Source organism: Rousettus aegyptiacus, unplaced genomic scaffold (genome assembly GCF_014176215.1).
Source record: "Rousettus aegyptiacus isolate mRouAeg1 unplaced genomic scaffold, mRouAeg1.p scaffold_m13_p_5, whole genome shotgun sequence".
Classification (NCBI taxonomy): domain Eukaryota; kingdom Metazoa; phylum Chordata; class Mammalia; order Chiroptera; family Pteropodidae; genus Rousettus; species Rousettus aegyptiacus.
In genome coordinates this window covers 118,541,442-118,554,079 of record NW_023416308.1, presented here as the reverse complement: position 1 = coordinate 118,554,079, position 12,638 = coordinate 118,541,442, and the positions used below count along the sequence as shown (strand labels likewise).

Sequence of the window (12,638 nt, the reverse complement as noted above, 5' to 3'; positions counted from 1 at the left end):
CACCTGAACGTGGGTGTTAACGGGTCTCCCTGGCTGACCAGGCCGACCAGGCTCCTGGACTCACCTTTGGCTTCCAGTGTGTTCCACCAGCTCTTTGCAGCCCTTAGCCTGGTGTTGGTCATCAGCCCTGTGTGACGGTATTGTCCTGGTTCCGCTGAGTGCCGACTCCATCCGCAGGCCGATAGCCTTCCCAGGGGTCCGCTGGCGAGAGAAGTCTGGGAGACACAGGGGTGCCACCCCCGGGTGCAAGCCTGCCTCGTACCCCTGCCTTTTTACTCCTTCCCCAACCAACTTCTGTTGCTTGGATGAAGTTGTCTGATTTCCAGAGAAGCAGAACTTAGCACCCAGGAGAGATGCCGAGACGGTGCTGTATACATTCCGTGTAAACAAGTTAAACAGCATCCCCGAGTGTGACGTTCACAGCTGACGTCCAGTTGAGTTCCAGCGCTTTTTAGCATCAAGATTCACCTCGTTCACACACACAAGCCACACCCACCGTGAGCCCTAGATATTTCTCGGTGGTCTGGTCAGCCCGAGATGACCACTTATCACACAAAGTTTAGGTCATTCCAGCCTAAAGCAAAGACCGATAGCAGGCAAGTGTGTGCCGTCCACTAGGCTTGCCAAAGACCAAAGTGGGCACGTGGCTTCTCCCGGGGTGGGCTTGAGATCCAGGCACCTGGCTCAGCCTTTGCCAGAGCCTTGAGCCAGTCCCTAGAGCCAGGGCCTCGCGGAAGCAGGTGGGCCAACCCGCCTCACGTGGGGTGGGGCAGCCAGATTGTGATCCCACGGCGCCCGGGCCAGGCCCTGGCCAGAGACCGCCGCCTCCCGGCCAGGAGGGACATCACAGCGCTTCCGTTGCAGCTGGACTTCCCTTCAGCCTGGTTTTTATTTGGGGGCTGCCTGTTAGTTCGCTACGGCCCGTGAGGGTGGGGGCAGAAAGCGGACAAGCAGGAAAACAAAGCGGTGAACCATCGGCAGAGTGCGGACGCCGGAGAACTGGTTTCGCGTCTTCCATGAAGTCTCAAAGCCTCGTCCTTTAAAATGGGCCTCTTTTTTTTTTTAAGTGTATGGTCAAGATCTTTTCGGGCCGGAAGCCCATGTTGTACAGCTTCCAGACTTCTCTGCCACGCCTGCCGGTCCCAGCCGTGAAGGACACCGTGAACAGGGTAGGTGAGGCGTGGGCTCGCGGGGATGCCCACTGTGCCAGTCTCGGTAGGAACAGCGTATACGACGTCACGGTGATTGTCAGCTAGCTAGCTGTCGTCTGGCCATGTCGGTTCCCAGCAGGGCGCCTTGTGGGGCTGCCCTGTTTTGTTTTTTTTCCCTAACGTATCAGCACACCTTTGGGGGGGGGTGTATGTGTGTGTGTGTGTGTGTTTAAATATAAAGGCATCATACTTGATAGGGAAACCACTTGGCAAAAAAATTTGAACCGCTTTATCGAGATATAATTCATATACCGTACAATTCACTCCCGGTGCCCAGTTCAGTGGTTCTGCTGCATTACATTACCAGTCGTGTTAATTGTGGTACGTACATGCATGACATGACAGTGACCATTTTAAAGTGTGCGGTTCTGTGGCGTTCGGTGCCTCCACAGTGCCGTGGAAATCCTGGCCGGGGGCGTGGCCAGCCCCGGTCCCTGTCATCCTTCCGGCTCCTCCCTGCCCTGGTGTCCTGAGTTCTCATCCGCACGGCACGTGGCCGCTTAAGGGAGAGGGGAGCTCTTGTTAAGGGCCAGATAACGGAGAGGCAGCGCCATCAAAATTTCCTTCCAAATTATCTGCAAGCCACGTTGGTGATTTTGTGCTGATGCGGGATCTGCGTAGCTTGTAGAGCCAATAAAAGACGAGAAAGTTCTGTTGTTTATCACCGATCTGAAACATCACTCACCTTGGAGTTAGCCAGCTTGTGTGAGGACCAGCAAAACCAACGTGGGGAAGATTTTAAAATCTTTTAAAGACGTTGAGAGTTTTTTTCCTAAGGACGCCATGCATTTTAACTTGCCCCCTTTTTTTTTTTGTCAACCACAGTATCTGGAATCGGTGAAGCCTCTTATGAAGGAAGGTGACTTTAAGCGGATGACGGCTCTGGCAGAAGATTTTGCGGTCAATCTTGGGCCAAAGTTACAGTGGTATCTGAAGTTAAAGTCCTGGTGGGCTACCAATTATGTAAGTCTATGCACATGGTCTTTGTTCTGATGGAATTCTTTGTATGAAAATAGGAATCAGTTCCATGAACGAGCTGGACTTCCCCATGCGTGGCTGGCGAGAGAGGGCATTTGGCAGATGAAATGGGTGGCAGTTTTGAGAAACAGCGGGTGGGGAAGAGAAAGTATTCAACGCGACCCCGACAGAGCCAGAGCCAGCGGCCCGGGCTGGAAGGGGGCATCGATTGCGCGGGCAGCAGCTAGAGGGAGCGCGAGAGGCAGGCCAGGGGCGGGAGGGTCACCTCCTTTGCTCAGCAGGCGCTGGTGGTGAATCCCCCCCACGTTCGCACATGTACACGCAGGCCGATGTGCACACCGTTCTATGCATCCGTGCACTTTAACACAGTGAGAAAACAGTGCGGTCCCTCGGTCGGGGACCAGGAAGAGATTGCGAGCCGTTCGGGGGAAGGTGGGGCGTCGTGCTGGGAGGAGGGGGTGAAGACAACACCTGTGGACCCCGTTTGAGCACCGAGGCTCTGCGGGATTGAGAGGTGGCTGCTTTGGGGAGCCCGGGGAGCAGGGTGACATCGTTTTGGAGAGTAGTGTTGGGAAGTGTCAGCAGACAAACATCATCGCGTATGTTGCATTTGGTCTTTTTTTTAAACTATAAAACGAAGGTGATCTCCTGTCTAGCTGCCATGACTTCAAAAAAGACCGCTTTCCATTTCCCGTTGTTTTTTTTGCACCGAGTGCCCCGCCCCCGCCCCCCTGCTCCCCGCCAGCCCAGGGCGCCTACCTCACGCTCGCTCGCTCGTTGAGCTTGTCCGTTTGCACCGACAGGTAAGCGACTGGTGGGAGAAGTATATCTACCTCCGAGGGCGGGGCCCGCTGATGGTGAACAGCAACTACTACGCCATGGTGAGTCGTCCAGCCGGACGGGCGGGCGTCTGCTGGACGCATGGCCGCTGGGTGGTGACTTGGCGGCCCTGCAGGCTGCCTGCGGGCGCTCGGGGTCTAGGGCCTGCTTCCACCATCCATGGCCAATGCACCCCACCGGGGTCTCGGGTTGGTCGAGGGTGTGGCCCCCGGGCCCGCACTCAACTTTGTCCCATGCCTCGAGGGACCAGGGGGTCACATGTCTTTGTCTTTTGAGATGTTACGGTCTGGGACAGCACACGCCACTTTTTCAGAAGCCCCTTGGTTGGGGTTCTGGGTCTCTGCTTAATAACCGGCGGATCGAATTCTTTCTGTTTCCTTTTCTTTTTGTCCTTCATTTCTCGTATGTTTTGTTTGTTTGTTTGTTTTTATCTTTTAGAAAATTTTCTCTTCTTTTCCTTTTAACTTTTTTTTTTCCCATCGGAAACAATCTCAGACTTATAAAACAGTGGCTGGTGTGGGACGTAGAACTTTTTTTGACAGTAAGCTGTCCACCTGCATCCTTTGTATTTCTGAAGACTGAAATGTCTGTTCCCCACAAAGACACTTTTCCTACATAATCAGGGACACGCTCCCTCCACCTGTGGGGTAGGCCTGTGTCCCCCGGTCTTCACTTCCGGTCACGGGAAGTGACAGTCAAAAATGTGTCTCAGAATGTAGAAAAGTTGCAGGCGCGGCAGCCGCTCTCTACGAAAGGTTATGTTATACCTTTTGGTCGCTTCTCATCCAGAAAACTTCCCGTTTGCTCTTATTTCTGCTTTAAAAAAAAAAAAAAATGCATCACGTGAAGATATTTGGGACAAATAATCCCGTCACCTTTTTAAAACTTACATTTGTCTAACATGTAACTTTAAACTATACTGTTACCGTCAGTAGTCCCAGAATGACCTCTGGGGCCTTCTGTCCTAGGAGAAAAAAAAGGAAACTGACCAAGTGCAGGAAACGCAAGCGCAGGCTGTCCTCTCGCAGGGCAGGCGTGATCCGCCGCCTGTGGGGGCCGTCGTCCTGGGGGCTGGGGCGCGCGCCGCCCTGCGCCCAGGCCAGCCCGCCCTTCCCGGCGACCGTGCTCTCTGCCGACGCGCGGCTTCCCGTTCCAGGACTTGCTGTACGTGCTGCCGACGCATATCCAGGCAGCGCGAGCCGGCAACACCATCCACGCCATCCTGCTGTACAGGCGCCAGGTGGACCGCGAGGAGATCAAGCCGGTGAGCGGGCGCGCTGCCTTTTTTTTTTTTTTAATCTTTGGAGACGGCGTTAATTGGGCTGCACCTGATTAATTGGACGTGCTCAAGGGTCTGATTTGTCACGCTGACGTATATATGCATGCACCTATTCAACCATCACCACCACTGAGGTCGCGAACTCATCCGTCACCCCGGAGAAGCTCCCCCGGGCCTCGGCGCCCTCTCCCCACCCTGTCCCCCTCCCTCTCTACGTCCTTTTCCCCACCGGTCACCCACCACGTAATCCCTGGCCCGCTTTCTGTCCCTCTAGACTACTTGGCATTTCCCAAAGCTTTATGTAAATGGGATCACATAGCTCGTGCCCTTTTTTTCTGAGGGGGCCGCGGGTCTAGCGTCTTCCGCTCCGCAGGGTCGTTTGGAGATTTCATTCTCCCTGTGTGTCTTAAATGGGTACACGTCGGGTGTGCTTCAGCGCTGTCATTTGCCCCTTGAAAAAACTCTTACTTCGAAGGAAAGACGTTTCGCTGGTGAACCTCCCCGGAGAAGCTTCTTCCATAGCTGCTCCTTTGGTTCAAGGGTCAGCGTTTGCATGAGTGATGGAAGCGTGTCCTTCAGTGGGTAGCCACACAGGGAGTCGTGCCCTGGCCTGGGGCAGGCAGTCCCCGGCGAGGCCAGGCGCTGTCCCTGGCGGAGTTCGGGGGAGACGGCGTCAGACCGCAAGTCCGGCATCGCAAGTCCGGCATCGGAGCGCGCGGTCCGGGTGTGCCCCTCTGCTCCCTGTGGAGTGTTTGAGTGACACAGCTTTCTGTCACAGATCCTCCTCTTGGGGTCCACGGTCCCGCTGTGCTCCGCTCAGTGGGAGCGGATGTTCAACACCTCCCGGATCCCAGGCGAGGAAACAGGTGAGTGTGTGGCGCGTCCTGGGTCCCTGGGGCGAGCGAGGAGGGGGTGGGGGGGGACCGGCACTTCCCGTCCTCACGTCATCGTAAGGAGACGGCAAAGGAAGCGTCGGGGACACCGGCCGAGATGCGCGGTGACCTCCCGAGAGTGTAGCGGTTTTAGGCTTGCGACGGTCCCTTCCGGTGAACCCCCGTCGTCCCTTTGTCTTCGTCGGGCGTCCGACCCCGGCGTCCACAGGGCTCGGGGACCCCCCGCACCGCTCATCTGGGTCCCGCAGGGTCTGTCGTGCGGCGTTCGCCGCGCTGCCGGCCACGCGCCTTTGTCCTTCTCGTGATGAGAGCGTTCGGGTTCTGCTCCCGGCCGCCGAGAGCCGTGCGTGCGGCACGGTCGCCGCGCCGCCCCTCGCGTCCCCAGGACTGCGCTGCCTCGCGGCCGGAAGTCCGCGCCCCGGGCCCCCGTCGCGGCCGGAAGTCCGCGCCCCGGGCCCCCGTCGCGGCCGGAAGTCCGCGCCCCGGGCCCCCGTCGCGGCCGGAAGTCCGTGCCCCCGACCCCCATCGCGGCCGGAAGTCCGCGCCCCGGACCCCCGCCCCCGCCCGCCTCTTGCCTGCTCTGTGTCAGCCGAGCTCGGGGCATTTTTGACGTTGTCGTCTTTTGTCTTTCGAGTCCACGCGTGAGTGAGGGCGTCTTGCGTCCGTCTTGCTCTGACGGGGCATGACACACTCTCAGGGTCTGTCCGTGTTGACGCAACGCACCTACCGGTGGAAAGCTGCCAGCTTTTCCTCCGCGATCAGGAACGAGACACCGTCTTAACTCTTGCACAACCACGTGAGGGAGAGGAGAGCGAGCTCCACGCTCAGGCAGGGACATGGAGGCCTAGGGAGGAGTCCGGTCGTTGGCCCGAGACGCTAGGGCCGACGCGCGGCCGAGCGGAGCGCGGAAGCCCGGCCTGTCTGAAGCCGGCGCGCTCACGGGCGCTGCGCAGCCGTGGGTCAGCCATGGGTCAGCCATGGGTCAGCCATGGGCCGACTCCTGCGGCGCGGGCTCCTGAGCCGCGTGGGGCGCCGCAGGGGGAGGAGTCAGACCGCGGGGGCGACATCCTCCCCGCCCTCTAACCCGTGCTCCTGGTTTCTGTCTCGCCCCGCCCCCGCTCCAGACACCATCCAGCACGTAAGAGACAGCAAGCACATTGTCGTCTTCCACAAAGGGCGCTACTTCAAGGTCTGGCTCTACCACGACGGCAGGCTGCTGAGGCCCCGCGAGATCGAGCAGCAGATGCAGAGGATTCTGGATGACCCGTCGGAGCCTCAGGCCGGGGAGGCGAAGCTGGCGGCCCTCACGGCGGGAGAAAGGTGTGCGGCTCCTCCATGACAGGGGTCTCGGCCGAGGGGTGGGGACGTCGTGTGGCTCTCCCCTTACTCAGGGGCCACTGTAGGGAGAGGAGCCTCTACCCATGGGATGCCAGCAGCGACTCCCCGGGGGTGACTGCTTTGCCCAGTGTCCCTGGGGGTGCGTACCGCCCCTGGTTGGGAACCCCCAAGGCACAGCAACGTGGCAGCGGGGGTAGCAGTGTCAGGGATAAGGTGGTGAGTGACTCTCCTGCAGAGAGGAGGCAAGTGCCCCAGGCGAGGGCATGCAGAGGGTGGACCGCCCACCAGGGCAGCAGAGCATGCTGGGAACTGGGGGGGGGGGTGTGGGATGCTGGCCTTCGGGGTGGGATGGGCCCCGGGTGCCTGACTGTGTTTGGACTCAATCCTGTGACCGGGTGCCATCAAAAGGACCACCAAGCTGAAGGGACCCAAATAGATTTACGAGATTCTTCTGGCCCTGGAAACAGAGGGGTCCCCCAGCAGTGAGGGCAGGAGACGGCGGTGTGAGCAGGAAGGAAGGCTTGTCTGAGGAGCCAGTGGGCGTCGGGGTGGAAACTTGGGTGGGGGTGGGCCCAGGCATGGGTGCTGTGGAGTGCAGGAGCCCTTGGACCACCTCGGCCAAGCTCCTGGGGAGAGTACGGGACGGGGGCAGAGAACAGATGCCCCCGATCGGGATGGTGGGCTGGGGCACAGAACCCGGGGTGGCAGGGGTGAGTGAGCGGGCCCAGGAGCAATCAGAGGAGCCCCAGCCGGGGCGAGTCTGGACGAGGGGCCGTCCTGTTGGCTCTGCGTTCTCACGTGGGGCAGGACGGGGCAGAATCCCTGGATTTGGCTCCTGGGGCAGCCCTCGTCATGGGTGTCCTGTGCCACTCGTAGCGTGGACTCGAGGCAGGCTGGCCTGGGCTTGAATCCCACCCTTCCACAGAGTCGCTGGGCCCACAGCTCTGTGCCTCAGTTTCCTCACCTTCATGGTGGAAGTGGGAGCAAAGGTCAGTGAGCCATCCACGGAAGAGGCTTGGAGCCACCCGGCTCGCGGGGACCGCGCACTCATGCTCGCCATGACTTCCTGAGCCAGAACTTGTTAGGACGGGCCCCGGGGAGGGGGCGGAGGACGTGCAGGGTCTCCTTCTCTGTGGGTCTGCGGCCCCTGTGACCGGGCTCACGGGCCATCAGCGTTTACCGAAGCGTCTCGTGCCGGGCCTCATGCCCTGTCCCGGGACAGACAATGAGGAGAGGTCGAGGCCCCCACCCGCAGGCCCCGCGGTCCAGCGGGCCGACAGCCGCAAGCTGCAGGCGGAGGAAATCACAGATGGGTGGTTTTCTCCAAAACGGTGGGAAACGCCGTCGTTTTGAACGTCACGTGCCCGGAGATGGCACCTCGTCGCAGCGGGCCGACCATATCGCATCCTTACCGCAGAGTGCCCTGGGCCCGGTGTCGCCAAGCCTATTTCGGACGTGGGAAGAACAAGCAGTCCCTGGATGCCGTGGAAAAGGCCGCGTTCTTTGTGACGTTAGATGAAACCGAGCAGGGGTACAAAGAGGAGGACCCGGTGACATCGATGGATTCCTACGCCAAGTCTCTGCTACACGGCAGGTGTTTTGACAGGTATTGTGCTCACCTGAAAGACAGCGAACTTGGAAGAAATGTCACATGTGGCCGACCCCTACTCTTAAGGAGTGAGGCTAGCAATAAAAATACAACTTAATTTTCTTCTCGTCACCAACACACACACACGCACAGCCGAAGCAGCGAATTCGAGATTCTTGCCGTCTCCGTGCATGATCGCCCCTGTTGGGAGAAGCTAGAGAGGCGTGGTGCCCCGGTCACCGGAGCGGGAGAGGGTGGTGGCTGCGGCCTCACCTGGATGTGGCCCCATGGCGGTGGTGAGGCCGTTTGGCCTCCTGGAGCTGCCGTTTCCTTGACGTAAAGTGAGGTCCTGCCTGCCTGTCACGGCGGGGCCCGGATCGCCGTGATGGGGCTGTGCAGGCACGTGGGGGGGGGCCTCCTCCCGTCTTGCCGCGGTTGCCCCGGGCATCCGCGTGTTACGTGTTACGTGTCCTGTTCCCCTTGTTGTGTCCGGAACACAGATGCTTGCTTCCCCGGAACAGGGAAGAAACGAAGGACTTGGCAGTCCCGCGGGTGCTTTCGTGATCTGTCCACAGAGACTCTTTAATGTCCGCAAGCCGCTTGCGGGGTGGGCGCCCGGTCCTTGGGCCCATCCAGAAAGCGCGTGTTCTTTTTTTTGTCTTTGTAAACACTGAGGTTCCGTTTTTTCACGCAGGTGGTTCGACAAGTCATTCACCTTCATCATCTTCAAAAATGGGAAAATGGGCCTGAACGCTGAGCACTCCTGGGCCGACGCGCCCATCATCGGCCACCTCTGGGAGGTGGGTTTTTGCTGCTGCTGCTGCTTGGTTCTTTTTTTTTGCAGGTTTAACTTGAATGAGGAAACGGCTGTTGGAAATCCCAGCCGCGGAGTGAGCATAACCGTGTGATGCGTGTCTGGTCATGCGGGGCACGTGCGGGCCCCGCATGTGACGTGGCGTGAAAGACATCGCGTCTTCATTTCGTGTGGCTTAGGGTCCTCGCGTAGAAGCGCGCGGACCGCCGCCTCCCGATGGGGTCCGCGCAGTGAGGCGGCAGCCGCTCCTGACGCAGTGACTCCAGGGCAGAGCCGAAGCTCGGGGTGCTCGGGAAGAAACCATCTCTCCTTTGCTGTGTTTCCTAGATTTCCCTCATCCGCCCAGTTTCAGGCCGCACAGAAGCAAGCATTTGAAATCTTGGCTTATAAAAACGGGGCATGCCTTTTACCCCATCGTTCAATTCTTAAGATAACCGAGTTGTCTAAAAGCCACCGAAGTCCCGATACCACCTCTGTGAAGAACGAGGCTCTGTCTGTTACGCGTCACGTGGCGGCGTTAGCTACAGCATCTTTTCTGACTTTTCGTATGTGTCTCCGCCCGCCCCCACAGTACGTCATGGCCACTGACAGCTTTCAGCTGGGTTATCTGGAGGACGGACACTGTAAAGGCGACACCAACCCGAACATCCCGTACCCCACCCGGCTACAGTGGGACCTCCCGGAGGAAGTAAGTCGGGTTATCCCAGCCACTAATTACTCCTTAGGGCAGGGTGTCCCGCTGTCCTCTCCCCAGAGTTCACAGTTCTGTTGAAGGCCAGGAAGACTGGTTTGTCCGCCCCGAGGGTCTTTGCTGGGGCCACCAGGGAGCTGCTACAGCCCCTGTTGCCTTGGAAACCCCAGTCCATGTTGCTGCTTCCATTCGAAGCTTCTAGTTCAGATCGTCAGGTGTCCAGCTCACGCTCTGCTGCACGTCACCGTGAGTGACAAAGCGAAAAGCGGAATCACACTTCCTTTCGTGTTGAAATACTCGGAATCACTTTGGAACCATTTTGGTTCCTCGTCAAGATTCCTAGGTGCACTCTGTTCGGTTCGAGCCCTTTCAGGAAGGGATTTTAAGGCTGGAAACGCCAGCTCGTCGAGTCAAGCAGGACTTCCTGGGGCGTAGGAAGTAATTTTTCTGACCCAGAAAGTCATTGTGTCTGTCGCCACGGCCCTATCTGATTGCGTCTTTCCATCCTGCGTCCCCGGGGCTGGTGCGTGTGCCTCAGAGAGGTGCTACCTCTGCCAGCGTGTGTGGGCGGAGGGGTCCTTGTCCATGGCCAAGTTACTTACCGTTTACTTTTTAAAACTTTAAATGATTTTTGTAGAGCAGTTTTTGGTTTCACAGCAAACTTGGCGGGAAGTGCAGAGATTCCCCTCGTACCCCCTGCCGCTCCCCCACTGTCCACGTCCCCCGCCAGATGGTACGTTTGCTGGGATCAATGACCCCACGTTGACATGTCATCGTCCCCCGGAGCCGTCAGTTTGCAGGAGGGTTCGCGCCTGGTGGCGTGCGTTCTGTGGGTGCAGACAGGTGACCAGTGCCGTGTGTCCACCATCGCAGCGCCCCACAGGGACGCTGTGCTCCACCCCTCCGTCCCGCCCGCCCTCTCACCCCTGGCGACCAGTGAGCGCTCCACTGCCTCTTTAGTTTGGCCTTTTCCAGAACGGCACATTTTCGGAACCATGCGGCGTGGGGCCGTCTCCGATCGGCCGCTTCCACTCGGGGCCGTGGTTGAGACTCCTCCGTGACCTCTCTGCTCGGGGGGCTCGTTTCCGGCACACGGCGGACCGCGGTCCGAGTGCGTGGAATCGGATCCCTGATCAGTGTGCAGCAGCTGTGGATTTTTTTTTTTTTTTTTTTTAAAGAAGAGAAAACCCGTGGCTGCTGGAAACGCCCTTTGGGGTCCCACCGGGAACCATGTGTTCGGCCCACTGGGGGCACCCCACTGCTCCCTGTTATTAATGCACTGCGGTGTCCGGATAACCTTTCTGGAAAGAACCAAGACCAGGACGTGACCGGCGTGTCCCCGAGCAGTGGCTCCGGCCGCTGCGCTGGAAAGGAGGGTGCCCTTTCTTTCCTTCGGCGCGTGTGTCATGCTGCGCCCCGCTCAGCAAACCTTTTCCTTCTTTGTCTCAAGTGCCAGGAGGTGATAGAGACCTCCCTGACCAGCGCCAACCGTCTGGCCGACGACATAGATTTTCACTCTTTCCCCTTCACCGCGTTCGGGAAAGCGCTGATCAAGAAATGCCGGACGAGCCCCGACGCTTTTGTGCAGCTCGCCCTGCAGCTGGCTCATTACAAGGTAAGCGCCCAGAGCCCAGGCGTTTGTCTGGCTCGCCTTTGGGGCCCCTAAATGCAGGCCGCTTGCCCAGTGGGAAGGGAAGGTGGGCGCCTGCCGGGGGAGTGCACCCCGGAGGGTCTCTCGCTCAGGGTCCAGGAGTCGGCACGGCCCCTGGCGGGCAGCGCGGCTTCCTCGTGGTGTGGGACGGGGGCATTTGGGACAAACGCACAGCAAGATCGCATTGATCGACCAAGGGGAGGCTCGAACCTGAAAACAGGCTCCGAGTCCTAGAATTTGGCAAAGCAGCAAAGCCTAGGGCCTATCGCATTTTGGCCTGCACACGGCGGACCTATCGGAGGAAGCAGCCCGGGCCCACAGGAGGATGCGAAGGGGTCGTCCTGCCCATCGGAGGGGACGGTCCGCCCCAGGCAGGGCGGCTCTGGGTTTCCAGGGACTGCAGAAGTCCCTGTGGCCGTGGTGCAAGATACGCACGTCTTGAGCTGGAAACTCCCGTTTTCAAACCCGAGTGCCGCGCGGCGTGCGGCGTCCCTCCGGTAGCCGTGGCCGCGGGGTCCGCGTTGAGCTTTGTGCCAGATCCCGATCTCCGCGCTTTGCACGCACACGTCACTCTGCAGCCCCCTGGGCGCGAGGCGCTGTCCTCAGCCCATCGCGCAGGCTGGAAAACAGGAACGGAGAGGTGAGGCGACCTGCCCAGGCGATGCTGGGTGCGCGGCAGGAGCAGGGCCAGGTGGCGGCCCCAGAGTTCACACCTGGACTTTCCCTTAGCCCTTCGTCTGACAGATGGAGCGACTTGAAGATATAGCGGGATTGAGGAATCCCCTTTTAGGATTAATAAGCTTGATTTTTAACATCGATGCGCAGACTTTACACCTAAACGTGCAGTGTCAGATCTGCAGGAGGAGGTGACGGACACCTCGCACACGGAGAAGATTTTAATGGTGGATACCAGGTCGCATAGTAATACGTTTTGAAAGTGTCGGCAGAGTAATCATCTTCTGTGGCAACACAGAGCAGAAGGGCTGACCCCGGACAAGGGAGAAAGGCCGAGGTCAGCGCCCCTGGCTGGACGTGGCACAGTGTCAGAGAGCCAACTGATAAGGCGCTGGTGCCCCAGGCCATGCCGAGCGCTCACGGGAGTTTGAAAGGGGAGCAGCCAACCTCACTGGGGTCCCGATGATGATGATGATGATGATGATGAGCGGCAGGGAGCCCACCGGCGCCTGCTCAGGGCCTCGCGGCAGCTGGTTAACCCTCGGCAGCCCCGAGCCGGCACTTGGCCATCCCCGCTCTGCACACGCGGGCGTGCGGTGGCCTGCCTGCATCCTGCAGCCTGCAGCGGCGAGGCTGAGCCGGGAGGGATCCAGGTGGGCTAGTTCTAGAACTCTCGTCTT

At 59.2% G+C, this 12,638-nt stretch overlaps 1 protein-coding gene across 1 annotated transcript in view; it reads left to right on the top strand.

Moving 5' to 3' along the window:
• Positions 1-12,638, top strand: part of CPT1A (carnitine palmitoyltransferase 1A) — a 43,411-nt gene that overhangs the window by 19,828 nt on the left and 10,945 nt on the right. Inside the window, exons 5-14 of the mRNA XM_016131758.2 lie at positions 1,068-1,169; positions 2,037-2,174; positions 2,993-3,070; positions 4,186-4,293; positions 5,087-5,174; positions 6,326-6,521; positions 7,957-8,145; positions 8,822-8,927; positions 9,513-9,629; positions 11,083-11,247. Coding sequence (XP_015987244.1) covers positions 1,068-1,169; positions 2,037-2,174; positions 2,993-3,070; positions 4,186-4,293; positions 5,087-5,174; positions 6,326-6,521; positions 7,957-8,145; positions 8,822-8,927; positions 9,513-9,629; positions 11,083-11,247 — 1,287 coding nt within the window. The remainder of the gene's footprint in view (positions 1-1,067; positions 1,170-2,036; positions 2,175-2,992; positions 3,071-4,185; positions 4,294-5,086; positions 5,175-6,325; positions 6,522-7,956; positions 8,146-8,821; positions 8,928-9,512; positions 9,630-11,082; positions 11,248-12,638) is intronic.